This window comes from Canis aureus, chromosome 18 (assembly GCF_053574225.1).
Source record: "Canis aureus isolate CA01 chromosome 18, VMU_Caureus_v.1.0, whole genome shotgun sequence".
Lineage (NCBI taxonomy): Eukaryota > Metazoa > Chordata > Mammalia > Carnivora > Canidae > Canis > Canis aureus.
This window is the reverse complement of record NC_135628.1, coordinates 43,016,580-43,043,773: the sequence shown is the minus strand read 5'-3', so window position 1 is coordinate 43,043,773 and position 27,194 is coordinate 43,016,580. Positions and strand designations below refer to the sequence as shown.

The window sequence follows — 27,194 nt, the reverse complement described above, 5'->3', positions numbered from 1 at the left end:
AAATTAATACCTATGGCATTGAATTAATATGCTTTAAAACTATGCCAGTATCATGGCATCACCTTGTCTGTAGGTAAGAACATTTTACAAGCAGTGAGAAATTCATATTTGCTAAGGGAACCACACATTATGAATTCCTGAACACCCTGGACAATATGGGGGCCATCTATTGGAGCAGCCCTACATCATGTTTCATGGTAAAGCATAACTGGGAAAATGAAAGACAGAGTTAAATCTTCTAACCATCCACTCTGTGGAAACATTTTAAGAGAACTCTTGCTTTTCTCTTGCAAAAGGTTAATTTCATTCTCACCTCTGCGGATCCATGAATCTGAGAATGGATTGGCTAGATTATTGCTGTCATCTGGGGTAGTCTCATCTGAAATTTGTACCACGTAGATATCCATTTGCTCTCTAGTCTTAGGACGTGGATTCCCATGAGTTTTTGGTGCTTCAGAAGGTGAAGTTGCATAAGGCTGCCCAGCCTTGGTGTGGATGTTACTATCTGCTGCTTTCCGAACTAGATGCTGATGATCTCCAGAACTGAAATCTATTGGCTCTCTGACTTCCAAGTCCATTTCCCTGGAGAGGGAGAATTATTATTCAAGTCCTTGTGTTCATACCACTGCAATCTTAGCATTCTCATAACAATCAAATGATTTTTTCTTTTTTCATATATATATATATATATATATATATATATATATATATATATATATATTTCCCTTCTTAGTAGGCTCTATGCCCAATATGGGGCTTATACTCTCATGCCTAGATCAAGAGCCACATGCTCTACCCACTGAGCTGGCCAGGCACCCCTCAAACGATTTTTTTTTAATTTAACTCCCTTAGTTCAGTACTTTTTTTTTCCTTAGCTCAGTACTCACTAAGCCAATACTTAAATATTTTATTGAATGAGTGATGGACAAAAACTTTTAAAATGAGGCCTGTAGAGTAAAATAACTTGCATTTCATTATGAAATTAATATGCTTATAAATTCATTCAGCAAGGAGTTAATAAGCTCCCTCTTTTTTTTAATTTTTATTTATTTATGATAGTCACACAGAGAGAGAGAGAGAGAGAGAGAGGCAGAGACATAGGCAGAGGGAGAAGCAGGCTCCATGCACCGGGAGCCCAACGTGGGATTCGATCCTGGGTCTCCAGGATCACGCCCTGGGCCAAAGGCAGGTGCTAAACCACTGCACCACCCAGGGATCCCCAATAAGCTCCCTCTTATGTGCCAAATGTGGAGCTGCCCTTGTTGCCTCTGCCCCGAAAGTGCTTATATTTTGGAAGAGAAGATAATCAAACAAGCAATAATATAAAAGCCAAAATAAGCAGGGTCTGGAATAATGGAGGATGATATGAGGGGCCCTAATGAAGTTTGGAGGAACATGCAGAAAGTAGAATAGGTTATCAAAAACTTCTACTAGAAAAAGTGAAAATGAGTTAGAATAAGATATGGGGAAAAATTTCTCTAAGGAAGGTAATCAGCCTAGACCAGAACTGGAGGAAGCGTAGAGGGCAGTTTCCAGCACAGAATGAGGTGCTAGTTAGGGCAAGTCAATAAGAGGCTGTCAAGCCAAATTCATCCTGAAAGTTATGACCATGGTAGGCAGAACGAATGGCCCCCCACAGAGGTACACACCCTAATCTATGGGACTTGTGAATGCTACCTCACGTGACAAAGAGAACATTGCAGACGTGATTAAGACTCTGAGGTGAGGAAATGATCCTCGATTACCTGGGCGGGCCCAGATGAATCACAAACATCGTTATGATCACACTTATAAGAGGGAGGCAGGAAGATCAGAGTCACAGAAGGAAATGTGACAAGAGGAGCAGAGGTCAGACTGATGGAGTTGCTGACTTTGGTGTTGGAGATAGAGGCCAGGAGTCCAGGAATGCAGGAGGCCTCTGGAAGTTGGAAAGGGAAGGAAATGTATTGTCCCCTAGCACTTCCAGAAGGGGATGCGGGCACTTTAATTTTAGCCCATTGAGACTGATTTTGGACTCCTGACTTGCAGAACTGTAAGATAATAAATTTGTATTGTTTTAAGGCATTATTTGTGTAGTAATTTGTTACAGCCATAAGTAACTAATACAATGGGGAGTTACCAAAGGTTCTCCAGCAGGGGACCATAAGGATCTGACCGGTAAGATTGCACTAGGCAGAGTGTGGAGAAAGGGCGAATAAGCAAAAGTGGGAGCAAAGAGACCAGAAATCCAGATAAGAGGTTACAGTGGCTCTGTCACAGTGCTTTGGAGCAGAACACAATTCTTAGAAAACCAGTACTTAATGAACCAAAACCGGCAAAGAAAAGCCCCCTGTTAACTTCAGAGGGGCATAAAGGCTCAGACAAGCCCCTATTGCTGGCCTCCTGCCCCACAAGGAGGAGTCTGAGGAGATTGCTGAGAGGGCCAGTGTTTGGGCAAACCATAGACCAATCGGGAATGCCACAAAAAAACAACGGTCTGAACAAAACACCATGCTCTTGGAGAGGCAGATTCCATTTTATAAAAATGTTCTTCCCCTCAAATTAATCTCTAAATTTTACAAAGCTCATTGGTATTTTCTTTTCAGTACTTGAAAGTATAACTCTAAAGTCCATCAGAAAGAGTAAATATATGAGAATAATCAAGAAGAAAATTGAAAGAGAAGGATTATGAGGAATTGAAGAGTACTGATTTACCTTATCAGAAACCAAAATATCATGAAACTATGATTTAAAGTATGGTTGTAGCACATGAATAGATAAATGGATCAATGGGATGGAAAAGATGCAACAAATAGACCCATGTATACCTGGAAATTTAAAATTTGATAAAGGAGGGGTCCCTGGGTGACCCACAGTTGTGTGGGTGTTTGGCTCTTGATTTTGGCTCCGGTCATGATCTCAGGGTCATGAAATCGAGCCCCACATCAGGCTCTGCACTCCGAGGGGAGTCTGCTTGAGATTCTCTCTCCCTCTCCCTCTGCTTTCCCCCTACCCTCACCCCTACTCATTCTCTCTCTCAAATAAATAAATAAAATTTTTTTTAAAGTTTCATAAAGGTGGAATTTCAGATTATTGTCCCATGGTGCTGGAACAATTAGTTATGCTTAGAAAACAAAGTTCAATAACTATTTCAAATCTTTCATAAAAATGCATTCCAGATTCATTAAAGATATTATCATCAATAATAATAGCCATAGATATTCTACAAGAAAATATGAACAAATATTTTCATAAGCCTTTGTAAGAATGATATCATAAAAGAAATGCTTGTCAGATTTGGTGTACAAATAGACTTTTAATATCATTACAAAAAGATACCAATAACTCTGAAATGCAAAATTGTGAAAATAAAACTTGCAATATTTACTGTACTATAAAAATAAGTTTTTAACAAGAAAAGGATGAACAACTCATTAGAAAGATCAGGAAAGAATATGAATAGGCAATTTATAAAGGAATTTTAAGCGGTCAATAAACTTAAGAAGATAATACCTTGCAAACATCCAAAGAAATGCAAATAAAAACAATTGTGAATTTTTTTTTTTGGAAAAAAAAAAAAAAGCCTGGCAAAAACTAAAAAGATAATTCTCACAGTAGCAAGGGTGTGGAGAAATGGATAACCCAGGGCCGCATTACGACTTCTGGGTGTTCTATTCACATTTGCCTTCGAGGGTCCCCTCTCCATTAAAAAAAAAATATTTAAATGTATATCTTATGGCTGCACTGATATAAAAATTCAATTCAGGCTGGATTCATTGTATACTATTTATTCATTATTATTATTATATTCACTTTTTTTCTCCTGATTTTAAGAGAAAATATTTTCAGGACCCCCAAAAGTACATTGAGCCCTAGGCAATATGCCTACTGTGCCCGGGGGCTGAGTCAGTCCTGAGATAACTTCAAGGAGTTGGCAACTGTGTAAACCTTTTTGTGGTCAGTAATGTGGCAGCATCAGATTGAAAATGTGCATTACTTTGCCCACAACAATTACATTTTCAGGAACTTACCCCATAAAAATACCCACACGAATAGGCAACAATACATATATAAGGAAGCTCATTACATTATTCACTATAACTGAAAAAAGTTTAAACCAGACTATCAACCATTAAGGAATGGTTTGATTGATTTTGACAAAGAAAAGGTATATATATCTATATCTATAGATATATATAGAGAGAGATATAGATATGGATATAGATATATAGATATAGATAGATATAGATTGATGTCCTAAGTTTACTCTGACACACTTTAGAATAAAAAAAAGCCAGAGTAGGGCAGCCCCGGTGGCGCAGCGGTTTAGCGCCGCCTGCAGCCCAGGGTGTGATCCTGGAGACCTGGGATCGAGTCCCATGTCAGGCTCCCTGCATGGAGCCTGCTTCTTCCTCTGCCTGTCTCTCTCTCTCTCTCTCTCTCTCTCTCTCTGTTTCTCATGAATAAATAAAATCTTTAAAAAAAAAAAAAAGCCAGAGTAGAGAATAGGTGGTAGGATCCCATAAATGGCTTATGCAACAGACACATTTGCAGATGCTGAAAAAATATAGGAAAACTGTTAATACAGTTATCTCTAACACAGCAGAGTTGGGGAATGCACTCTGCACGGTTATGAATTTTTATAATGAGCATTTATTATTTATATTTTTAAAAGATATTTACATTTTGAAGATGCAAAGCAATATTTCTCTTCGTGTTAAAATCTGGAGCTCCTCTGAGGAAAACCGTCCTCCCACACAGCCGAGAAGCCCTGAGAGGTGCTTGAGCACCCAGGCTGGTTTCCTCCCCAGCAGTCCTGCTAAATCAGAAGGAGGGGAGAGGCAGTGAGAGTTTCAAAGCAGTCAAAAACAAAAACAAACAAAAATCAGAGGCAGCTGAGCTTTCCTCAGGAAACTACAGTCCTGGAGCCTTAATTGTAAAATGAGGTGTTCACCTGGTCCTCAAAAGAAGCTTTCTTGTCTCTTGAGCCAGCGATCCTCCAAAGGACAGGCAGGCTCTGGGGCTGAGAAAGGAAGTTCTGAGTGACAGTTAGGGGAGTGGCAGTTGGAGCACGGGGTGGGCTAGGGGTGCTCCTGCCTGGAAGAGGGACTCCGAGTCAAGTCTACCTGCTGAGACTCCTGCTGGTCAAGGAGTCATGGCCAGTGCGCTGTGTGCTGAGTCTCAGGGAGGCCAACCCCTGAACCTCCAAAGCCCATTGTATGTCAGGGAAAGTCCTAAAGCCTTAGCTCAAGGCTTCCAGAAGACCCAGTTGTCATCACCTTCTCCCGAACAGGAGGAAGAGACTTAAGAAGCTCCACAGGGTTCCTGAACAATTATTTCAAATATGTAAGACTTGTTTATGACAAAGCAAGCATTGGTTTTTCTGGTGGATGATAACGCACCCACCCTCCTGGGTAGTCTAGGGAGATGCCTACTCCCAGCTGCAGGCCAGTGAGGGGCGGGGGAGGCCTGATTCAGGGTGCTCAGGGACAGAAGGCAGATGACCAGGAAAGAGGGCAGCAAGGAGAGGAATAGGAGCAGACACTTGTCCTGAGTGGAGACCGTTGCTGGGAACAGGCTGACTGAACTATTAACCCGCTCATTAAACTGCTCATTAGTGCATACCTGCTATGCACAAGGCATAAAAGAAACACAGAGAGGGGAAATCCTGTCCTCAGCATGCTCACAGACCTGGGGAGGAGACACGGGGGCGGCGCAGGTACCCCTGCAGGTAGAGGAAGGAGGAGACAGAGCAGGGAAGCTGTCAGGGAGGTGGGAGGATGGCGATGTGTCCTGAGCTGATTCTGGAGAGGACAGGGCGGGGTGCGGAAGTGTTGGGAAGGGAGCACATTCCAGGCCAGAGGAACACCCTGAGTACAGGGCATGGGACCCAGGCCCACAACGAAGTACTAGGTTCTAACGCAGAAGGCACGTCTGCAGTGGGAGATGGACATCGTGATGCCCGTCCTGAGGATGAAAAAGGCAAAGGTCAGCAAAGCCTCTCTGCCAGGGCTCTCCTCTCCCGCACCTGCCGGCAGTTTCCTAGGCCTCGTCCCTCTCTGTCCTGGTCCCCAATCACTATCCCTAGTTTGTCCTCAGTAGACAATTTGAGTTAGTTACCTTGCCCCAGGGGTGCATGGCAGGGGGGGTAACTAATGACGTGACCAGTCTGGTCAACAGAAATGCTTCGCCTCCTCCTTTCTTACTGGCCTCAGAATCAACATTAATCAGGCACTTACTGGACGTAGAAATTGTTTACAACCTCCCCTGTGCCAACTCACTCACGGATTCCTCACAGGGGCCCGTGAGGTGTGTGTCTTGTTATCCTTCTCTGACAGGTAAGTAAGGGCAACTCATGTGCTGTCCTTGAGCTGCACAGGACAAGGCCTGGGGTGGTTAAGGAGTCCCACAGTGCCCATGTTCACCAGGACACAAAATGTGACGAATAGTATTCTCTTTGAAACCAGGCCATGATATATTTCATGCATCTGCTCTTTTTTTTAATTTTAAGAGTTTTGATTAATGAGCCCTGCAACACCTAAATCATGCAAATTAGCCTGCATGGCAACACTGGTAATCCCCTGGGGAATTCAGCTTTATTCCTTTCCATTGATGTTTAAGACCTCAAATTTATTCTTGTCTTCACAGCCCACACACTCATGCTCTCTACACACTTCACACACACACACACACACTGTAAGCAGAAGTTTCTCAAGTACCCCCATAGGCACGGACTGTCTCTATATGCAGGAGGTGAACCCTTCCTCTGGGTCCAAGCTAGATCTCTCTCTCTGTTTCAATCTGAGCTCTCTCCCCAGGCGCCCCAGGGAGCCCAGCCTAGACAACTGTGGATCATGCTCTCCCTGAGGCTCCAATGAAAGAGCAGGAAATGATGTCATAGACTTCACTGAGTTGCCTTCCTGAGTTCTTTTCTCCCATCCTATCCCCTCACCTCCCGATTTGCCTCTCCACCCCTGGGCCATCACCTTCCCTGCCTTGCATCCTCATTTTCTCCCATGGCACATCACACTATTACACTCTAGTATGGTCTGCACATGACTTATGGCTTTGCTGTTTGGAGAAGCCCCACTTATTGACTTAGAACTACAAGCTAAGTACAAGATTATCCAATCTTCACACAGCCCTGAGCTGGGCAATACCATCCTCGCTTTATAGACAAGGACCCCAGCTGCATGAGGAGATCTGCCTGCCAGTCCCTGAACTAGACCCAAGCCACAGTACACCTGCTAACTCCAGGGGGCAGAGGATTTTTAGGGCTAAAAAACTGCCAGCGCTTCCTTTTTCCCCATTTGATATTTTCTTTCTTTTTTTAATAAAAGGAACACATGATGTGATGGAAAAAATTCGAACAATACAAGATGAAAAGTGAAAGCCTCCCTCACCATTTCTATTACCATCAATTGACAATGGTTTTCTGTCTAAAGGACTAAAACAAGTAATCATCACACACATATGGCTTTTAAATTTACACAAAGTGATCATATTTTACACCTTGTTCTGTAAATTGCTTTATCTTTTCTTTCTTTTTTTAAAGATTTTATTTATTCATGACAGAGAGAGGCAGAGACACAGGCAGAGGGAGAGGGAGAGAAGTAGGCTCCATGCAGGGAGCCCGACGTGAGATGGATCCTGGGTCTCCAGGGTCACCCCCCAGGCCGAAGGTGGCGCCAAACCACCGGGCCACCGGGGCTGCCCTGCTTTATCTTTTCATATTGGTACATAGAAGAGCCTCAGATAGTTTCCTGTGTCACTCAGAAAGAAATCCAAAATCTTTACCTTGGCCAACATAATCTTGATACGAAAACCTGACAAAGATATTACAAGAAAGGAAAATTATAAGCCCATCTTACTCATGACCATAGATGCAAAAATCTGAAAAATATTAGTAAAGCGAATCCAGCAATATATGAAAAGGATAGTATATCACCACCCAGTTGGATTCACTCTAGGAAAAGTATTATGAACCTCTCACAGAAAAAAACATTTGATAAAAGTATACACGTTTGTGATGAAAATAGAAATAGAAGGAAACTGGGATGCCTGGGTGGCTCAGTGGTTGAGCGTCTGCCTTTGGCTCAGGTAGTGATCCCAAGGTCCTGGGATCAAGTCCCTCATCAGGCTCCCGGCAGGGAGCCTGCTTCTCCCTCTGCCTATGTCTCTGCTTCTCTCTGTGTGTCTCTCATGCATAAATAAATCTTTAAAAAAAAAAAACCCATTTGAAAAGATAAAAAGAATGCCCAAGTCACAGCCCAGACCCCAGGGCTGTTTTGAAGGCCTTCTGAATGTGGTGTCAGAGCAGAAGTTGTATCCGCAGCCGGTCCAAATTATGGTTCCTCCGTTAGTCATCAGTCAACAAAATAAGGATAATAACTCTTTTCAAGGTGGTCATATGTACTAAATGTGATTTTGTGACATCATAGGCATTCAATACAGTTTATTTTTCTTTCTCTCGCTGAGGCATGCCACCAGCATATTCACTGAGATGCCTCCTAGTATGCCAAGTCTAGAAAATCCAGCATCCTGAAAACAGGTAGGACACTATGAAGTGAGGCTGAAAAGCAGAGACCCGTTTCTCTGGGGAGGCCTGTTCAGACCAGCGACTTGGATAAGAGGGGAGCTGGCTTGTCATAATGCTCTCATCCTAGGCCAAATCAGTTATTTGGCTTTCCATCCTCATGCTCTCAGCGGCCTACGGCTTAGAGGCTGCAGGACCTGGGATAACATCACCACCCAATAGCTAAGGAACATCTGCTTGACATCATCGTAGGCTTTCTTACTTTTTAAAGATTTTATTTGGGATCCCTGGGTGGCGCAGCGGTTTGGCGCCTGCCTTTGGCCCAGGGCGTGATCCTGGAGACCCGGGATCGAATCCCACATCGGGCTCCCGGTGCATGGAGCCTGCTTCTCCCTCTGCCTGTGTCTCTGCGCCTCTCTCTCTGTGACTATCATAAATAAATAAAAATTAAAAAAAAAAAAGATTTTATTTATTCATGAGAGACGCACACAGAGAGAGAAGCAGGCTCCATGCAGGGAGCCCGACGTGGGACTCGATGCCATGCCGGGTCTCAGGATCAGGAAGGCGGTGCTAAACCGCGGAGCCCCCCGTCCCCCCGCCCCGGGCTGCCCCATCCTAAATGTTTTAAAATGTGTCTCAACTAATGCATGAACGTCAATAGACACGACACATTCAGCACAAGTATCTGGGGGGTCTACACTGTAATCTTCAACAGCGTACAGGCGTCCTCAGGAGTGCCAGACTTCGCAAATAAAAACACAGCACCCGCAGTTAAATCTGAATTTCAGAGAAACCAAGAATAGTGCATGGGATACACTCATATCAAAATGGCACTCGTGGTTTCTCTGAAATTCAAGTTGAATTCGGCGTTCTGCATCTCCCCGGCCGATCCCAGACCTAAAGCCAAAAAAAGCCCGCCCGCCCCTCCCGCAGAGGGAGACGGGGGTCCCCGCCACGGTCCGCTTCCGGGGAGCCCGAGGGGGCACTTCCGGTCAGAGGGCCGGGGCCGCGGCAAGCAGGCCCCACCCACCGCCGGAAGCCGCGCGGGCCAGGCCCCGCCCCCGGCCCCGCCTCCCGCCGCTGGGGCCGCCGCGGCCGCCGCCTGTCGCGGAGCGGGTGTCGCCGCCTTCCTGCCTCCAGGGGGCAGCGGCCGCCCTCAGGTCCCTGCGTGGACCGCTCGGCGCCCGCGCCGCTCTTCCTGTCGCTGGGAGTGGCGGGCCGGCCGGCGGGCGGCCCGAGCCGGCGGTCGCCATTCCCGTGTCGCTGCGCCCGCGGGGGCCGCCCGAGCCCGCCACGATGCCACTGGGCCTGAAGCCCACCTGCAGCGTCTGCAAGACCACGTCGTCCTCCATGTGGAAGAAGGGCCCGCAGGGGGAGATCCTCTGCCACCACTGCACGGGCCGGGGCGGCGCGGGCGGCGCGGGCGGCGGCGGCTCGGGGGCGGCCGGCGGGACGGGGGGCGGCGGCGGCGGCGGCGGCGGTGGCGGCGGTGGCGGCGGCGGCTTCGGCGCGGCGACCTTCGCCAGCACCTCGGCCGCCCCTCCGCAGAGCAACGGGGGCGGGGGCGGCAAGCAGGTGAGCTCCTCCGGGCCCCCCCGCGGAGGCCGGCCGGCCGGGGGGCGCGGTCCCTCCGGGGCGCGGTGACCCTGCTGGGGAGGCCCGCCCGCTCCCGCCTGGCGGGGACTGCGACTGTGTAGATTTGGCCCGGGCGGAGCACCTTCTATTATTGTGAGAAATTGAAAGTGTAAAGGAGCAAGAAAATTTAAGACCCTTCAGAAGTCCCCCCACCCCCACCCCCCCCCTCAGTGTAGTGACATCCGCGGCGGTAACCAGACATCTCACACGTGTACATACGTAAATAGGGCCGTGCTGCTGGACTGACTTCCCTGTTAATTTATTATGTTACTAAGTAAGATTATCGTGTCCTTGTTTTAAATGACAGCACGGTAAGTATCCCACTGCAGGAAGGGCCATACCCAACGTGCTCCCTGGGGTCGGAGAGTTCTCCTGGACTATAAACAACAAATAAGTAGTCCTCCCCTTGCCCTGGACTTCCCTCCGACGCCTCCCCCAGGCCCTGTTGTAAGGAGTTGACACCTTTTTGGAGGCTCTGCAGATGCTTGTCTAGGGCGCTCCCTGTTGTAATCAGCCCAGTTCCGGAGGTACTTTTTCCCAGCGGCAAAAGAAAAGGCACACTCTTGGGTGGTTTTGAAAGGTCAGTCAGCGTAAGGGGCTTACTCTGGAGTCCCCGGAAGATGGTTGAATGGGGACAGCAATCTTTCTACGACTTTGATCTTTTTTGTTCTTTAATTGTTTCTGTAACAGAGTAAGCAGGAAATTCACAGAAGGTCTGCTCGGCTGAGAAACACTAAATACAAATCTGCTCCAGCTGCTGAAAAGAAAGTTTCCACCAAAGGAAAAGGGAGAAGACATATTTTTAAATTAAAAAATGTAAGATGATTGTGGACAGTGTCTTTTACAGTAATGGCCTTGTGTGTGTAGTGTGTCCTGTCACTGCCTTCATCTCCCATCTGAACTTTTGCTCTTCCGGGGCCTTTCCGCAGTGTCCTGGGGGAGTGAGTGGTCCACACTTGCTGGAAGGAAGTGAGCTCTGTTGCAGGAGGTATACATACTATTTATAGTTAATAATATCCTATTTTATTAGCTTTTTTTTTTTTTTTCCTGCTGGGAAATAAAAGGTTTGAGTCTGAAAAAAAGAAACATAAATCTTGAATGCATTTTATAGGGTCCTCCATGCAAAGGAAGAGGTGGGATTATGGTTCTTGATAAGGCCAGATATATTAGGGAAGAAATTTTTTTTTTGATTCTTTAAAGATCTAAGTAAATAATACTGGAACTCATTCATTTCCACATTTGTTTATTACAGCCCCAGAAAGTTTACGATAATCAATTTGATGGATGTGAATCAAAAATTTTGCTAAACCTTCTGCTGCTATAAAAAAATAGATGGTTGGAAGATGTGTGTGTGGGGCGGGGGAGTAGTTGAAAGTGCCTTTTGTTGCATGGAGTTCTCAGTATTTTTGTAAACAAGAGGAAAATGGCCATACACAGTGGGCAGTGCATTATAGACGACTTTTTTTAAACCTCAGTACGGTGTTCTTTTCTTTCAGAACAGGAATGCTTCCCTTACCACTAAAGGAAGTTCTGAAGTTGGGCATATTCCCTTGTAAAACACAGAGGGGCCCTGTGGTAAATTATTATTATTATTTTTTAAGATTTTGTTCATTTATTCATGAGACAGAGAGAGTGGCAGAGGGAGAAGCAGGCTCCATGCAGGAGCCCAATGTGGGACTCCAGGATCATGCCCTGGGCCGAAGGCAGACACTAAACCGCTGAGCCACCCAGGCATTCCCCCTGTAGTAAATTCTTGTGCAGATTGCAGATTCTTTTCTTACTGAAAATAGTTGCCCCTAATTTTTTTTTTTAAGATTTTATTTATTCATGAGAGACACAGAGAGACCGAGAGAGAGAGAGAGAGAGAGAGAGGCAGAGACACAGGCAGAGGGAGAAGCAGGCTCCATGCAGGGAGCTCAACTTTGGACTCCAGGATCACGCCCTGGCCGAAGGCAGGCTCCAGAACGCTGAGCCTCCCAGGGATCCTCCAGTTGCCCCTAATTTATTTAAGACTTTTCTAATTTAGTTTTCTTAAAATGAGACACCTGCTAACAAAGCATGTTAAGTCAACGTGCGATTGATGATAGTTGCATCACCACATGTTTCCCTCTGTGGTAGAATATGCTCTGCAGTTATTTCAGTAGCTATTTCTCTAGCAACCCCTGTCTTCAAGGATGATACCAAGACACATTTCGGGAGGCCTGGTTTTTGTGTTGTGACATATAAGCATGTACTGCAGCTTAAGAAGGGATTGCTGTAATGGGTGGGTGGTGGTAAATAACTAAGAACTGCCAAGGAAGTTGCATATAGTCTTAGTTCAGCTTCCCTGGAACATTTCCTCTGATGACAAGGGTCCCAACTAGTACCGTAGTTGAGATGGAAAATGTCTTCAAAGAGATACTTTTCCACAGGATGCCTGAGTGGGTCAGCCTTTGCCTCAGGGCCTGATCCTGGAGACCCGGGATCGAGTCCCACATCGGGCTTCCTGTGTGGAGCCTGCTTCTCCCTCTGCCTGTGTCTCTGCCTCTCTCTCTCTCTGTCTCTCATGAATAAATAAATAAAAATTTTTAAAAAGACACTTTTTCCACCTTATGTTAATTTACACATTCTTTTATGACTTCATTCCGATCATGGCCAAGCCATCAGAGCCGGCATATTGTTTATAACTAGAATGTTAATATGTAATAAAGCTTTGAGAGCCCTTGTAGATCTCAGTGGCATAGTCAGAAGCTTGTACTTTGGTTCTTAGCAATTTTTAAGCCGATGGTAGCAGAAACAGCCACAGAAATATTCAGACTGTGCTTTGCAACATTCAGAAAACTGTTTATTGCTCTATTGCACTTCTTGTCAACAGGCAACAGATTTAGTATTTCTTAAGTTACAGAACTCAATGACCGGAAAAATGCCTGTATATGCTATACACACGTGCACACTATGAGTGTGCTAATATTTTTAACTTTTTTTTCCCCCTAGCCCATCAAAGCTCCTGAGTCTGTTTCCACTATAATCACTGCAGAATCAATCTTCTACAAGGTAACAGTAGGGTTACTAAGGGAAGATTTGGGCCTGTTTTAGGATATGCTGCCAAATGTTGGGTTAATCCAGAGGTCTCTGCTCCTTTGTATAATGTGTAATTTTTTTGTTGTTCTTTTCTAAGCCTTTTTTCCCATAGGTGGCTGGTATAAAAACATCTCATCCAGAGCTGAGGTAGGAGGGGTAGTTGCTTATTGAAACATGGTATTTTTAAGTATCTTAAAATGCTAATGTATAGTGTGGAGTCATGAAAGTGTGAGCCTTCCTAGTCACTGTGACAGTCATTGTGCGAGAAGCACAGAGTGACGACTTGGGCTGATAGAGGGTTTGTAGACCTAATATCTGGAGTAGGCACAGAGATTCTAAAATGCCTTTAAGCAGAAGCAAGAGGAATAAGGTCAGGGGCAGGGATTAAACTAGAAGTAGATGGTGAGAGAGAGTCTAAAATGTTCTGATGAAAGAGTAAAGTCAGATTTCCTAGGGACAAGGCCTACAGACATCTTCTACTTTGGCGGGAGACATGACATATTGTTGATTTTGAGCCAGAAGCCTTAGGAAAGCAGTTGGAACATAGGAAAGACTGGACGCCTGGGTGGTTCAGCGGTTGAGCATCCGCCTTCAGCCCAGGGCATGATCCCGGAGTTCTGGGATGGAGTCCTGCATCTGGCTCCCTGCAAGGAGCCTGCTTCTCCCTCTGCCTATGTCTCTACCTCTCTGTCCTCTCATAAAATCTTAAAAAAAAAAAAAAAAAAAAAAGACCTCAAAGCCTGATGGGCGTGGTATAGGCAGCAGCCCTTACATACTGTTGGTGTTTTGGGGGTCTGAACTATCTTTTGGGAGGCAGTGGCACAAATTAGTGCTTCATAACTGACCGAAGGAGACCAAACACTGAGAAACTCAAGTATTCTACTCAGTACCTGTTTTTGTTAGCCCAGAATCTGTGTAGTCTAAAACAACCAATATACAGGCAAATGTCTCTCCTAAATTTCCAGCAATTCATGCATTGTTAGTAATAGATAAAATAGCTAAAGTTTAGTATGTGTTTGCTATGCATCAGGCACAAAGGTGAGCAATTCACAGGCTTGACTTTGTTCAGTCCACTCTATGAGGCGCTACTGTTATCCCCATTTTATGGATGAGAACAATTCAGCACAGAGAACTTCATGAACTTGTCAAAGATTCTATAGCCACCAAGTCATGGAGTGAAGTAGTCTGATGGCCGGGCTCAGCTCTCAGCCCCACTGGCCAGTGGCTGTGTAACTGGGCCAAGCCCGTCTCTCTGGTGTCTCTTCATCTATAAAATTGGGATTATAAGTAGCAGCTACCTCAGTGTGTCAAGTGAGATCATGTATGTTAAGCAGAATAAGCACTTAATGAATAGTAGAAATAGACATCATCATGGTTTCAAATTTGCGTATCACTCTCACAGCTGAATTTACAGTTTGCAAATTAAGTCTGGAAGCAACTAGTTGGGAGATACCTGGCTGGCTCAGTCAGTAGAGCATGCAGCTCTTGGTACTGGGTTTGTGAGTTCAAGCCCCATGTTGAATGTAGAGATTACTTAAATAAAATTTTTTTAAAAAAGCAGAAGCAGCAACTGGTTTGGCTAAGGATTTAGTGTACTAATGATTTTGAGGCATGTCTCAACCAAAAGGCAAAAGATATGTGGGACCTGTTATTACAAGTATGGTATTTCTGTTTCTTTTTTTAAAAAATTTTGTTTATTTTTTTGAGATGTGTGTACATGTGCATACTGAGTGGGGAGCCTGATGCAAGATCCTGAGATCACTACCTGAGCCAAAGTCAGACGCTTAACTGCTTAACCAACAGAATCACCCTGGTGCCCCACAAGTATCGTATTTCTTATGGCTGTCTACCACCGTGTTTGTTAGGTAATAAGGACAAAGTACAACAAAGTATTCAGGTACTGATGTCGATCAGAGGCTGCCACTGCACTGCTAGGCTAGATAGGCAGAGAAGCAGACTCCACACTGAATGGGGGGCTTGATCCCATGACCCTGAGATCATGACCTGCACCAAACACAAGAATCGGATGCTCAACTAACTTAGCCACCCAGGCACCCTTGGAATCTTTCAATAAGACATTGCCTTTGCCTAGCAGTTTTATTTTTACACTATTATATATTTTGAGTCAATATTCATTTAGCATATATTTGAGTGCCCATGATAAACAAGGTCCCATTCTTTGTGTGTGCAAAAAAAAAAAACAAATTTTGAGAATAATGATTCTATGTGTAGACAAAGCAAGCCATAAATGCAAAGTATTTATATGACAAATAACTTAGAACCTTGAATAGTGGCTACAAAGACCAGCTGATGATAGATATGAACTAGCAAGTAGCAGATTGTGGCCTGCACTGACCCTACCTATCCATAGTGGTCCATATGCAACTGTCACCCTTAGACACATGGATGAAAGGTCCACCAGGAAGAATGCCTGTCGCAGCTCACTCACTGAAAGTATTTCTTCAGAATTATTATTATGGCTGAGGTGCATGCCCCAGCAGCTTTATCTGCTACCAAGGCCCTGTTTTGAGTGAAGCAGTGATAAATCACACTTAGTTCCTACAAATCAAGGATACCTTCACCAGCTGAGAACCACACCCATGTAAGGAAGTGCTGAGTATCATAAAGATTTTTATTCCTATTACTGCTTTTCAGTAAGGCCAGAGATGGACCACTGAACTGGTGAAGAAGCCTTAGCTGCATTCTCTGCCTTCAGTAGCCTTCAGTAAAGTAGTCTTCAGCAAAGTCACTCCCCTTTTAAACAGCTCAATGGCTGTGGCCAAAAAACAGGGATGGTACTATTCTGATATGAAATCAGAGGACTTAAAAACAAATGTTTTCTACAGATGCAAGTTTTGGTGAGTGTATATAATTTTCATTCAAGAGTGAACAACTTTGGGATTGGCATCAGGGTACCTGGGTGGCTCCGTTGGTTAGGTGTCCCAGTCTTGATCTCAGCTCAGGTCATGATTTCGGGGTCGTGGGATTAAGCCCTACTTAGCATGGAGTGTGCTTAAGATTCTTTCTCTCCCAAAGAAACAAAACAAAATCAAAAGGGGCATCTGGGTGATGCAGTTAGTTAAGCATCTGACTCTTGATTTTGGCTCAAGTTCTGATCTCAGGGTCATGAGATTGAGCCCCACCTCAGCTCTGCGCTCAGCATGGAGTCTGCTTAAGAGTCTCTCCCTCTCCTTGTGTCCCTCCCCCACACACACTCCAAGAGCGCACACTCTTTCTCTCTCTCTCTCAAATAAATAAATCTTAAAAAAAAAAAAGATTTCCTCTCTGGCCCTCCACTCCCATTTGCACACACTCTCTAAAGAAAAAAGAATGAGCATCAACCGTATAAACACTGATGCATCAGATCATCTCAAAGACGTTTTACTCACTGCTTTGCAAACTATTTATTTTGTGTTAAGGAGGTTTCAGTTCATAGCTGTGCTGCTTTTCTCTATTTTTATTTCAAATATGGGATGATCTTCTATTTCCTCCAGGGAGTATATTACCAAATTGGAGATGTTGTTTCTGTGATTGATGAACAAGATGGAAAGCCCTACTATGCTCAGATTAGGGGTTTCATCCAGGACCAGTACTGTGAGAAAAGTGCCGCTCTGACATGGCTCATTCCCACCCTCTCAAGCCCCAGGGACCAATTTGATCCTGCATCCTACATCATCGGTGAGTTTGATAGGTGGTACAGCTTCTTGAACTCAGGTAATTCTCCATTATTGTGTAAAAGAAGATATTAGTGTGAGTGAGTTGCCACAACAAGGTAACACGGGCTGAGAGGCATAAACACAAAACCTATTTTCTCACAGTACTGCAGACTAGAAGTTGAAGATCAAGGTATTGTCAGGGTCACTTTCTGACAAGAGCTCTCTTCCTAGCTTGTAGGTGACTGACCACCTTCGTTCTAAGTCCTCACGTGGCCTTTCTTTTGTGTGTGCACATTCTTCAGTCTCTTCCTCTCCTTAGGACATCAGTCCTATCAAGTTAGGGCTCCACCCTCAGGCCTCATTTAATCCTAATTACCTTCCAAAAGACTCCATGCCTCATCTCTAAATACCATCACTTTGGGGTTTACAGCCTCAACATATGGAATGAAGGGAATATAATTCAGTCCATAACGAAAAGAACATAAGCATCATTATATATTAAAAAGTAAAGAGCTTTATAGAAAATATGAAAGATATCTTATATAGCTGGGGTTTGAGTGCTATCAGTTATTTTGAGTTAGGGCAGGAGATACCTACTAAAAAGTGATGTGGATAAGATTTTTCTGAACGACCCAAGGTTAAACGCTATTAAAGAATTTATTGCTCAGGAATTGGGCTTATTTAGGCATATTTACTTATAAAAATCTAGTTAAAAATAATTTCAAGAGGAACTATCCCCATGATTTCTAGAATCTTACAAGTTTTCATTAGGTGTCCCTCTACGTGTCACATACATCATCGTAGACTGATTAGATCGTATCATTGTGTATAGTTGAAATGGCAGCCACTGTTCTCTTACTAATTTCAAGGCTGACAGAAGTGGTATAAATGTTTCTTGATGTAGACTCACAGGAATGAGTTGCTGATTTATACAATTTTAAAAGTGTTCAGAGTTTTTAAGTTACCCCATATTTTCAACCTTTCTGTAACAAGCATGCATTACTTTTGCATACAAAGGTTTTGGGGTTGGTTTTTTTTTTCCCAGAGGGAAATCAGGGACAAATAATGTACTACTGTTCTTCTCATCTCTGTGTGAAGTTTGATACCTGACCAGTTTTAGTCTTCTGCTTGTAGGTACGTAGAAGAGTGGATTTTCATCTACATGACGTATAGGACAGGACTCTCAGCAGAGGCAGTGATGTGAAGAATCACCTCTGGGGCTCCCCTCTCATCTCCTTCTCCTAATCCTCAGACCCAAGAGTGGGGAGCAGAGCATAGAGGTTCAGAGCACACACTGTGGAGCCAGATGATCTGGGTTCCTAGCCCAGCACTGACTAGCTGTGACAGGGCCCTGGGCAAGTTCCTTAATCTCTCTTGTCTCATAATCCTCATACATAAAACAGGAATAATAGTGGTGCCTTCCTCAGATCAGAGTTGTCAGGACTCAAAGTATCTGTAAATGTACCATACTTAGAATGGGGTGGGCATGTAATAAACATTGTACAGTGCTAATATTCTTTTTAGAATCCTTTCTGTATTGAGTCATTGTTTAGGGGAGTTAAGCAGCTAAAGTAAAAGAAAATGATGGAGAGTGACTTTAGAATAACACATGTATCAAGGACTAATGTCACCACCAGAGTGGTTTCACCTAGTAGCATCTTGGAATCTTAATCTTTTATGAAAAGGATACATATGTTCAAAAATGTGTTTAATCTTTCCATTGACTGCATTTTAGGACCAGAGGAAGATCTTCCAAGGAAAATGGAATACTTGGAATTTGTGTGTCATGCACCTTCTGAATATTTCAAGTCCCGTTCATCACCGTTTCCCACAGTTCCGACCAGACCAGAGAAGGGCTACATATGGACTCATGTTGGACCTACTCCTGCAATCACTATTAAGGAAACCGTCGCCAACCATTTGTAGTTTAGAAAGTGAAATTTCTTTCCAGTCATCTTGTGTTCATTCTCCTATAAGACATGCCACATATTTCTTTTCATGAAATTCTTAGATGGAAAGACTAAACATTTTTCCCTAACTGCCCAGTAATCATTAGCTTGTTAATTACTAGTTACTTGGAAATTTAAAAGGAATTAAATATTTTAAAGTTGAATATATTCTATATGTGTGTCTTCCCAGGCAAAGGCCACAATTTCCAAGGAGATCATTAGGAACAGGATAATATCTATTTTTCTCCACGATTTATTTCTAGAAACTCATTACAATCAATGGACTGTACTTTCCTATTGGAACAAAATGTTAATTAAGGTTGGATTTCTGACCAAGGACTATGTAGCTATGGCCAACTGTGTCTATCACAGAGTTACACAGGCTTTATTTTTTCATCTAGAAAATCCTAGATAGACTGTTTAACCTTAAGGAAAGTAATTGGTGGATGATTTTACTATTTTGAGTCTTTTTAAAACTTTATTCTGTGGCAGATAGATTCAGAATTATTCTGTTGATCTTCATTGCACCTTCCTTCTCTAAGTGAGGCTCCCAACCAAACCATAAAATTGTAGAGTCCAGACAGTTAGCTTCATGAAACGTGCACAGGAAACATGTCATGTCCAGGCATCCCACTTGGTATTTTCTTTTTTTAAAAAAATTTTATTAAAAGATTTTATTTATTCATGAGAGACGGAGAGAGGCAGAGACACAGGGAGAGAGAGAAGCAGGCTCCCTGCAGGGAGCCCGATATGGGACACGATCCCAGGACTCCAGGATCAGGCCCTGGGTCGAAGGCAGACGCTCAACCGCTGAGCCACCCAGGCGTCCCCATACTTGGTAGTTTCTTGATGATCTTTGAAGCAACCATTGTGCAATCAAAAAAATGACATAATCATTAATCAAAAGGTCATAATCATTAATATCTAAAAATGCCTACCTAAAGTTAAATCATCTGCTGGAGACTCATAGTAACAGGCCTAAAATAAAGTCTTAAGATTTAGGTGCCCTGCTTTTTATGAAATTGTCCAGAATTCAGATACAGATTTTAGCTCAAGTGCAGGTTAGCTAAGTAAGGGAACAACAATATGAAGGGATTGCATACATTCGCCTCTGATACTATCCTGACTGAACCAATGTTTCTCAAACCCAGGAAAATTTGTCAGAATCTAATTTAATCATAATGATTCAGAATTGTAGCAGTGTTAACTGTTAACGTTTTTCTGCACAGTTATGGTTTGTTTGTTAGAAGGAAGCAACTGTAGATAGCTTGATGTTCATAGTTCTCCCCACAAAGTTTACTGTAAAATTGATTGTAAATACCATTGTAAATAACTAAGTGCCAGTATTCAAACTTTTGGATTAAAGTGTATTTTTTACATTATATTTACTTTGGATTTATTTTGTTTAAATAATTAAATGTGGAGCTTTCTACCTAAACATGGTATAAATAGAAAATACCAGTGTTCTCATAATTTGGAGCAATAAACTGATCAACATATAACTGATTTTAGGAAAATTTCAAAGAATGGCCAATATAGAAGAAACAATGTATGATACTTCTTAAAATGAGGAAATATTGAAAAAAACAGTATATATACTTACCATTTGTTTCTAAGTTGGTACATACTTGTGTAATATCTTTTAAAATAAAGATTGCATTTTCACTTTCCTCCTCAACACATACCAATGGCTCCCACTACTTACAGGGTAAATTAATTCCTTTTCTTCTATATTGAAGGCCTGCCCTGATGTGGTCCCAGGCCATATTCCCAGCCTTATCTCTCCTTTCTCCCTGACACTGAAAGGTTTCCTCCAACACTCTCCTTATTTTCCTGACTGAACCTTTGTTCATACTGTTCCCTTCAACTCCACCGGAAAGGCCTTTCTTAAGACCCTTGAATTCTGTCTCTCCATGAGTCCTTGCCAGATTCCCATGGATCCTTGAAATAATCAATATCCTATTCTATTGTTACCCTGAAGTTTCTGCTTTTTTTTTTTTTTTTTAAGATTTTATTTATTCATGAGAGACACAGGGAGAGAGAGGCAGAGACACAGGCAGAGGGAGAGGCAGGCTCCATGCAGGGAGCCTGACGTGGGACTCGATCCCGGATCTCCAGGATCAGGCCCCAGACTGAAGCTGGCGCTAAACCGCTGAGCCACCGGGGCTGCCTGAGATGGTGTGTTTAATTTTTATGACTCACACAGCACCTAACTTCGGGTCCTCACGTACGGGAGGTGCTTGGTGTAGAGTCCAAATTAGATGTTCACTAATTTGAAATGCCTGTGGAGGGGCATCTGGGTGGCTCAGTTAAACGTCTGCCTTCAACTCCGGTCATGCCAAGGTCCTGGAATTGAGCCTCATGTTGGACTCCCTGCTCAGTGGAGAGTCTGTTTCTCCCTTTCCCCCTGCCTGCCCCTTCCCCCTGCTTGTGTGTGCTGGTGTACTCTCTCTGTCAAATAAATGAATAGAATTTTAAAAAGAAAGTGGATAATTGGCTATATCTACATATAAATAGTCCTATAAAAAGGTATTGATTTTTAAATTAATACTAGTTCATATTAACTCTGGCTTAAATTTCAAATCCCTACAGTCAAGTAAAATTTCAGATTGTTATTAGATTAATAGTTTTTTTTAAAGATTTTATTTATTTATTCATGAGAGACACAGAGAGGCAGAGACACAGGCAGAGGGAGAAGCAGGCTCCATGCAGGGAGCCCGACGTGGGACTCGATCCCGGGACTCCAGGATGACGCCCTGGGCCAAAGGCAGGCGCTAAACCACTGAGCCACCCAGGAATCAATCCCCTCCCAACTCATTTTAAATGAGGTTTCCTTTCATTAATTTTCACATGGCATATGTTTTCTTCTAGGAGTTTTATAGTTTCGGGTCTTATGTCCAATTCTTTATTTTGAATTAATTTTTGTATTTGGTATAAGCTAGCATTTGAGTGTCATTCTTTTCACATGACTGTCCAGTTTTCCCAACTCCATTTATTGAAGGGATTGTCTGTCCTTTTCCCATTGTATATTCCTGGCTCATTTGTCATAAATTGGTTATATATTCATGAGTTTCTTTCTGGGCTTCTTGTTCTGTTTCATTGATCTATGCATCTATTTTTATGCCAATAAAATTACTGATTGATTAATATAGCTTTGTAATATAATTTGAAATCAGCCTTGTCTTTCTTTCTGAAGATTACTTTTGGCTATTCAGGGTTCCATACAAATTTTAGGCTTCTTTGCTCTATTTCTCTGAAATGCCATTTTTTTTTTAAAGATTTTATTTATTTATTCATGAGATACACAGGGGGAGAGAGAGAGGCAGAGACACAGGCAGAGGGAGAAGCAGGCTCCATGCAGGGAGCCCGATGTGGGACTCCATCCAGGGACTCCAGGATCATGCCCTGGGCCAAAGGCAGGCGCTAAACCGCTGAGCCACCCGGGGATCCCTGAAATGCCATTGATATTTTGATAAGGACTGCACTGAATCTGTACTTGTATGGCTTGTCACAGTTTTTTTGGAAGGGAAAACACATCAACTCAAAAAGTTAAGGACTGTTTGCTTGATTTACATGTGGGATGATTTTTTTAAGATTTATTTGTTTATTTCTTTGAGAGAGAGAGAGAGCATGAGCATGTGCATGGGAGGGAGGAGGGGCAGAAGGAGAGGGAGAATCTCAAGCAAACTTCCCGCTGAGCATGGAGTCAATCTGGCTTGATCTCAGGACCCTGAAGTCATGACCTGGGCTGATATCAAGAGTTGGATGAGCCACCCAGGTGCCCCACATGTGGGATGATTTTAAAAATCTGTAATCCCTTCAAAATTGGGAAAGGTGAATTAGATAATCCAAATAATTTTATGTTGGACTTCTTAACGATGAACCCACTTTATCTGTATACACTGGAGAATATGAAAGTTTTCCAAGTGCTACTGGATAAATTTGCACCAAAGACAAAAAAGATTTGGGAGTGCCTGGCTGGCTTAATCAGTAGAGCATGTGACTCTAGATCTCAGGACTTTTTTTAAAAAGATTTTATTTATTCAGAGAGCGAGGGGCAGAGACATTGGCAGAGGGAGAAGCAGGTTCCATGCAGGGAGCCTGAAGTGGGACTCGATCCCAAGTCTCCAGGATCACACCCTGGGCTGAAGGCAGGCGCCAAACCTCTGAGCCACCCAGGCTGCCCAAGATCTCAGGATTATGAGTTTGAGCCTCATAGTGGGGGTAGAGTTTACTTAATTAAAAAAAAAAAAAAAGATTCTACCAATTATAAATTTAATATCTCTGGGATACTAAGATATGCTCCTACTTAGATGAGTTGTACTTTGCCAAAAAAGCAGTAGCTTTAAAGTTGTTTTTTGTGTGCCATACATATATAAAGAAATAAAATCATAAGATATAAAGCAGTTCTATATTCCAGTACTTTATTCCTTTTCAGGTCAGTATTTTTCAATTTGCAAGTCTCAACCCGTGTATGGATCAAAACTAGCATTGTTTGTATGAAATAGGATAGAATAAAAAGGGAATAGAGAGTATCATCACATGTACTAAGAGTAGGTATTGTTTTGTAAATTGTTTCAGCAGTAAGTTATATGGACTGGATCTTGATTAAAATGTATTACCTTAGGTTGTGGTTAAGTATTTTGCACATCGGTGTTTAGATCTCAGCATTTTTACTTTTGTGAAGATGCTGTAGCATTCCCTATCTGACACGAATTCCTACAAAATATCTGAATAACAGGCCAGATCAAATGTCTAGAGCCAAAATGCACCATTTCAATTTTCTGTCTGAAGCATTCAGCAAGGGGTGACTGGCTGTCTCAGTCAGTACAGCATGAGACCTTTGATCTCCAGATCATGAGTTCAAGCCCCATGTTGGGCATAGAGCTTACTCAAAACCCCTAGGCAAAATGTCTCTGTCAATATATGGTTGATGGTAATTGTTACCCTGGAATATTCCTTGGCTTTTAGTTGATTTGTTTGACTCTTGCAAACTTCCTGGGAGGTTGAGTCCTAAGTCAGCTTTACAAAAAGATGTCATGTTGTCTAGGAAATAAGGAAACTCCATGGCATGACATCTTTGCCCAGTGTTTTACGTTTTATGTTTTTATTTTTCCGTCTTTATTTTTCCTTTACACTTAACCAATATTGAGCATTTTACTATGGGAATGTAAAAATGCCTATTTTAAAAATCAGTGCTGCTAATATCTCCTGAAACTGTTGTAGATGTTAATTTTTCCATTACTTTTATAATCAAAACTGATTCCTAACCAATCGTATCTATTCTAATCTAAAAAAAAAAAAAAGTTAAGAACTAAAATACTAGACTTTGTTTTCCTTTTCCTTCGTTTATTCAAAGGAAGATTATCCCAATTTCAGTTGAGAAATAAGAACAAGTCATTCACAAATGTTTATTATTATTGATTGATCACCAGCACAAGGCACAGTTCTAGGTTTACAGCAGTGAACAATGTGCACAAAACCCCAACCCTTTATGGGATTTCCAAGATAGTGTAGTGACAACTAGGTGTGGTTTAAAATTAATAGTCAGTACTTACACTCATGGTTCTCCCAGTCAGATTCTTAACAGAGGACTAGATTTTAGGTTATGGATTATTATACTGATTAGGGAAATACCAAAGGATAATGAGACCACTGCTTAATATCTGAAATAAAAAATACAAAGCTGAATTTTTTGCTTACTGTAGTATCCCTGCACTCTGCTGTTCATGCGCAGGCTCCCTTAGTAGAGCAGACTGCTGATCTTTTTATTTTAATTAATGAATTTTTTTTAATTTAAAATCAATTAACTAATACAGTGTATTATTAGTTTCAGAGGTAGAATTTAGTGATTCATCAGTATAACACCCAGTGCTCATTCCATCAAGTGCTCTCCTTAATGTCCATCACCCAGTTACCCCACCCCCTACCTCCCTCCCCTCCAGCAACCCTCAGTTTGTTTCCTAGAGTTAAGAGTCTCTTAGAATTTGTGTCCCTCTCTGTTTTCATGTTCTTTTATTTTTCCCTCCCTTCCCCTATGTTCCACTGTTTTGTTTCTTACCTTCCATGTATGAGTGAGATCATATGGCATTTGTCTTTCTCTGACTTATTTCACCTGGTATAATACCCTCTAGTTCAATCCATGTTATTGCAAATGGCAAGATTTCATTCTTTTTGATGGCTGAGCAATTTTCCTTTATATATATAGACCACTTCTTTTTATCCACTCATCTGTCGGTGGACATCTGTGCTCTTTTTTGGGGGTGGGGGGCTCTTTCCTTAGTTTGGCTATTGTGAAATTGCTGCTATAAACATTGGGGTGCATGCTCCACACTGAATCACTATGTTTGTATCCTATGGATAAATACCTAGTAATGCAATTGCTGGATCATAGGGTAGGTCTATTTTTAACATTTTTTTAAAGGATTTTATTTATTAATGAGAGACTCACACACAGAGAGAGGCAGAGATACAGGCAGAGGGAGAAGCAGGCTCCATGCAGGGAGCCTGGTGTGGGACTCGATCTCAGGTCTCCAGGATCACACCCTGGGCGGAAGGCGGCACTAAACCGCAGAGCCACCGGGCTGCCCTATTTTTAACTTTTTGAGGAACCTCCATACTGTTTACCAGAGTGGCTGCATCCGCTCACATTCCCACCAACAGTTCCCCTTTCTCTTCATCCTCACCAACATCTATTGTTCCCCTTGTGAGATGGTATCTCATTGTGGTTTTGGTTTGTATTTCCCTGATGATGAGTTGATGGGTAGCATTTTTTCAAGTGCCTGTTAGCCATTTCACTTTGGAGAAATGGCTGTTCATGTCTTCTTATACCCATTTCTTGACTGGATTTTTTGTTTTCTGGATGTTGAGTTTGATAAGTTCTTTATAGATTTTGGGTACTAGCCCTTTATCTGATAAGACATTTGCAAATATCTTCTCTTATTCTGTAAGTTGTCTTTTAGTTTTGTTGACTGTTTCTTTTTCTGTGAAAAAGTTTGTATCTTGATGAAGTACCAATGGTTGATTTTTGCTTTTGTTTCACTTGCCTTTGCAGACATGTCTAGCAAGAAGTTGCTGTGGCTGAGGTCAAAGAGGCTGCTGTGTTCTCCTCTAGGATTTTGATGGATTCCTGTCTCACACTTAGGTCTTTCATCCATTTTGAGTTTATTTTTGTGTATGGTGTAAGAAAGTGATCCAGTTTCATTCTTCTGCATGTGGCTGTCCAATCTTCCAAAGAGATCGTCTTTTTTCCATTGGATATTCTTTCCTTCATCAAAGATTTGTTGACCATAGAGTTGAGAGTCCATTTCTGGGTTGTTTATTCTGTTCCATTGATCTGTGGGTCTTTTTTTGTGCCAGTATTACACTGTTTTGATGATTACAGCTTTGTAATACAGCTTGAAGTGGTGGCATCACAACAGTGGTTGTGAAAACTTTGGTTTTCTTTTTCAACATTCCTTTGGCTATTCAGCACCTTTTCTGGTTCCATACAAATGTTAGGATTGTTTGTTCCAGCTCTGTGGAAAATGGTGGTGATGTTTTGATAGGGATTGCACTAAATGTGTCAATTTCTTTGGGTAGCATAAGACATTTTACCAATATTTGTTCTTCCAATCCATGGGCATGGAATGTTTTTCCATTTCTTCGTGTTTTCAGTTTCTTTCCTAAGTGTTCTGTAGTTTTCAGAGTACAGATCTTTTATCTTTTTAGTTAGGTTTATTCCTAGGTATCTTCTGGTTTTTGGTGCAATTGTAAATGGGATAGATTCCTTGATTTCTCTTTCCTCTGCCTCATTATCAGTGTACAAAAATGCAACTGACTTCTGTGTATTGATTTTATATCTGTGACTTTGCTGAATTCCTGTATCAGTTCTAGCAACTTTTCACCAGAGTCTTTGGGTTTTCTACATAGAATATTATGTCATCTGCGAAGAATGAGAGTTTGATTTCTTTGCCAATTTGGATGCCTTTTATTTCTTTTTGTTGTCTGATTGCTGACTAGAACTTGCAGTACTATGTTGAACAACAATGGTGAGAGTGGACATCCTTGTCATGTCACTAACCTTAGGGGAAAAGCTCTCAGGTTTTCCCCATTGAAGACGGTATGTATTGTGGGTTTTTCATATACATGGCTTTTATGATATATTTTTTTTAGTTGAATAAACAAGTTTATTTGTAAATTTAGTCAACATACATAATTGACCTAGAAGACTTCAATAGAAGGATAATTTTTAAAACCACTTGGAAAGGCCATCTCTATAAAGTGATTTTTCCCAGGACCATGTATCAGATGTAACCTAACCCGACACCATGTTAACCCGCAGAAGTTCAAAAAAAGCTGGAGTTGTGTGCCCCTCCCCCACAGCAAGTTTACTCTAAG

General features: G+C 42.4%; 2 protein-coding genes across 11 annotated transcripts in view; one reads left to right on the top strand and one right to left on the bottom strand.

The window, feature by feature from the left end:
* The window catches only part of LOC144288936 (protein lifeguard 2-like), a 34,660-nt gene extending 28,859 nt beyond the window's left edge, over positions 1 to 5,801 (bottom strand). For 5 of the 8 annotated variants that reach the window (XM_077857010.1, XM_077857017.1, XM_077857014.1 and 2 more), the window contains exons 1-3: positions 4,934 to 5,092; positions 4,663 to 4,798; positions 314 to 582 (exon numbers count right to left, since the gene is read on the bottom strand). In XM_077857010.1, coding sequence (XP_077713136.1) covers positions 314 to 582; positions 4,663 to 4,664 — 271 coding nt within the window. In that variant the 5' untranslated portion in view covers positions 4,665 to 4,798; positions 4,934 to 5,092. Of the gene's footprint in view, positions 1 to 313; positions 583 to 4,662; positions 4,799 to 4,933; positions 5,162 to 5,670 lie in introns of those variants that run through there. The other 3 variants (XM_077857012.1, XM_077857013.1, XM_077857011.1) reach the window with 3 other exon arrangements.
* A 3,880-nt stretch (positions 5,802 to 9,681) lies between these two features.
* GATAD1 (GATA zinc finger domain containing 1) lies at positions 9,682 to 20,197 on the top strand. Of its 3 annotated transcripts, XM_077857018.1 has the most exons (7): positions 9,682 to 10,090; positions 10,841 to 10,966; positions 11,080 to 11,138; positions 11,647 to 11,725; positions 13,124 to 13,183; positions 16,705 to 16,888; positions 18,602 to 20,197. In XM_077857018.1, exons 1-7 carry the CDS (start codon positions 9,812 to 9,814, stop codon positions 18,790 to 18,792), a joined length of 978 nt encoding a protein of 325 aa, XP_077713144.1. In that variant the 5' UTR covers positions 9,682 to 9,811; the 3' UTR covers positions 18,793 to 20,197. The 3 variants fall into 3 exon arrangements, with proteins under 3 accessions (XP_077713144.1, XP_077713146.1, XP_077713145.1); XM_077857019.1 differs by lacking the exons at positions 11,080 to 11,138; positions 11,647 to 11,725 and having other exon boundaries at positions 9,697 to 10,090; XM_077857020.1 differs by lacking the exons at positions 11,080 to 11,138; positions 11,647 to 11,725; positions 13,124 to 13,183 and having other exon boundaries at positions 9,691 to 10,090.
* The last annotated feature ends 6,997 nt before the right edge of the window (positions 20,198 to 27,194 follow it).

What these genes read in the sequence shown, in the direction of transcription:
- GATAD1 (XM_077857018.1), top strand. Translation starts at nt 9,812, where the DNA reads ATGCCACTGGGCCTGAAGCCCACCTGCAGCGTCTGCAAGACCACGTCG. An exon ending in ATATTTTTAAATTAAAAAAT is followed by an intron (nt 10,967 to 11,079) that starts GTAAGATGATTG and finishes GCCTTTCCGCAG; the next exon opens with TGTCCTGGGGGAGTGAGTGG. An exon ending in TCCTGCATCCTACATCATCG is followed by an intron (nt 16,889 to 18,601) that starts GTGAGTTTGATA and finishes ACTGCATTTTAG; the next exon opens with GACCAGAGGAAGATCTTCCA.